General features: G+C 42.7%; 1 protein-coding gene across 1 annotated transcript in view; it reads right to left on the bottom strand.

The window, feature by feature from the left end:
* Nucleotides 1–99: 99 nt before the first annotated feature.
* LOC118408446 (neuronal acetylcholine receptor subunit alpha-7-like) overlaps nt 100–2,356 on the bottom strand; it is a 41,960-nt gene continuing 39,703 nt past the window's right edge. Inside the window, exons 6-7 of the mRNA XM_035809264.1 lie at nt 1,072–1,204; nt 100–720 (exon numbers count right to left, since the gene is read on the bottom strand). Of these exons, the coding sequence (XP_035665157.1) occupies nt 511–720; nt 1,072–1,204 (343 nt within the window). The 3' untranslated portion in view covers nt 100–510. The remainder of the gene's footprint in view (nt 721–1,071; nt 1,205–2,356) is intronic.

The raw sequence follows: 2,356 nt of genomic DNA, 5'->3' as shown, positions 1-2,356 counted from the left end.
TACGGTAATAGTGAATGTAACCAGTGGGTAGGGTTCGGGTCGGTTCTTACCTCCTCTGTACGGTAATAGTGAATGTAACCAGTGAGTAGGTTTCGGGTTGGTACTTACCTCCTCTGTACGGTAATAGTGAATGTAACCAGTGGGTAGGGTTCAGGTTGGTTCTTACCTCCTCTGTACGGTAATAGTGAATGTAACCAGTGGATAGGGTTCGGGTTGGTACTTACCTCCTCTGTACGGTAATAGTGAATGTGACCAGTGGGTAGGGTTCGGGTTGGTACTTACCTCCTCTGTACGGTAATAGTGAATGTGACCAGTGGGTAGGGTTCGGGTTGGTACTTACCTCCTCTGTACGGTAATAGTGAATGTGACCAGTGGATAGGGTTCGGGTTGGTACTTACCTCCTCTGTACGGTAATAGTGAATGTAACCAGTGGATAGGGTTCGGGTTGGTACTTACCTCCTCTGTACGGTAATAGTGAATGTAACCAGTGGGTAGGGTTCAGGTTGGTTCTTACCTCCTCTGTACGGTAATAGTGAATGTAACCAGTGGGTAAGGCTCAGGACAGCACGGATAGTAAATGTCCTCCTGCACGCCTGTTATGTTGATCAGCTCCCACTCGTCATTATACACGAAGTACGTCAGCGACGGGGGCGCGTCTTCCGTGGTGGTGTTGACGTCATATCCGCCGTACGTCCAGGAGCCGAACTCTAAGGTGCACTCCTGGCAACGAACAGAAACTGGCTTAGAAAAGAGCAAGACATGGTCATGCTTGTATTAACTTATCAAACAAAGTACAAGATTAGTTTAGCCAATCTTCAGGTTATCTAAACCATCTCAAGAATCCCTGCAACCATTCGAAGACTCCTTGAAACAATTTCAAGATTCTTTAAATAAATCTCAAAACTCTTTGAAACATTGTTCGAAAGAATCTCAAGATTTTAACAAGAAATCCCATGTTTTCAAAAGATTTTCAACATTTGTCAAAACAATTATACGAATCTTTGAAACAGTCTCAAGATTCTTCAAGAAATCTTAAGATTGTTTCAAAGTATGAAATCTGGAAATTTATACCTGTTCGTCGAAGGGGAAGTAGTAGATGTCTATTTTGCAGGAAGAGGCGAAGATGCGCGGCGCCATCCAGGTCATGAACCCGTTAGAGTTGATCGCCACGTTCGTCATTAGCTGGTTATGGTCGCTGCCCACTCTACCGATGAAAAAAAAAACACATTAAGAAAAGATGCCTTGGTTGACAAGTATTTTGTGCTATACCAGTAACATAATCATCTACCTGTCTCCTATTTCTTCTGGCCTATCACTGAAGCGTCGACAGGTGATTCATGATTTGATTTGATTTATTTGGCTGTATTTGTTTTCAAATAAATTCTTTGTTCATCAGTGATTTATGAAGCGATTAAGGTATTGTTACGAAGTGTGGTAGTAGTCCACGCCTGTTCTGCTGCTGCAGTGATATAGGCACTCTGTAGCTGCAACCAAACGTAGTGTCAAAAGACTTAGCTAGGTACTCTAAAAAAAGTGCAACCTTAATTCGCAGGTGGCTATGGTCTCTTGCCAGCCGTGTTAGAACAGCTGAGTCTGCTGCTACCAATGAACTTTTAACCCAAACCAGACTTGACCCACTTCTCTTCTAAAAAAAACGTACAACTTTAACCAACACAGGTGGCTATGGTCTATGGTGTATCACAGCTGGGTCTAAAGGCTAGCTGCTACCACTGCTGCTACCACTCAAAACTCTTCACCTAGACCAGACTTGCCCCACTTCCGTACTCAAAAAACGTACAACTTTAACCAGCAGGTGGCTATGGTCTATGGTGCACCACAGCTGGGTCTACGTTCTAGCTCCTACCACTGCTGCTACCACTCAGAACTCTTCACCTAGACCAGACATGCCCCACTTTTTATCCACAATTTATCCCTTAATCCTCGCACGATCATTTATCTTCCGACGCGAGTTAAATCCGGCAGACCCCTGGGACTTGATTAAATCTGCAGCGGTAAATGGAGGGTGTCAGGGCTGACCTTTGACCGGAGCCGCCATTTTTCAATACCTTGCGGTGATACTTCTCTATATAACCTTCCTTACAGAGTGGTGGTAATTCTTGATGGGAGAATAAATCTTTGATACCACGTCTGTCTTCTACAAGCAATCGTTGTAAAAAAAGACCAAAGTGATAGATATTGCGGGACTTCAATTGTATAACAATTGTATTTAAAGTAACATTCTATTTTACTTCTATTTTAGATAATCCTTTTCAGGACGATTAGATTATATATTGTATAATTTGTCATGGAAGAAGTTCTAAAAGCAATCGTTGTAAAAAAAAAAGACCAAAGTGAT

Source organism: Branchiostoma floridae, unplaced genomic scaffold (assembly GCF_000003815.2).
Source record: "Branchiostoma floridae strain S238N-H82 unplaced genomic scaffold, Bfl_VNyyK Sc7u5tJ_1585, whole genome shotgun sequence".
NCBI classification, from domain to species: domain Eukaryota; kingdom Metazoa; phylum Chordata; class Leptocardii; order Amphioxiformes; family Branchiostomatidae; genus Branchiostoma; species Branchiostoma floridae.
Note: the sequence above shows the minus strand (reverse complement) of the source record. Positions and strands in the feature narration are given on the sequence as shown.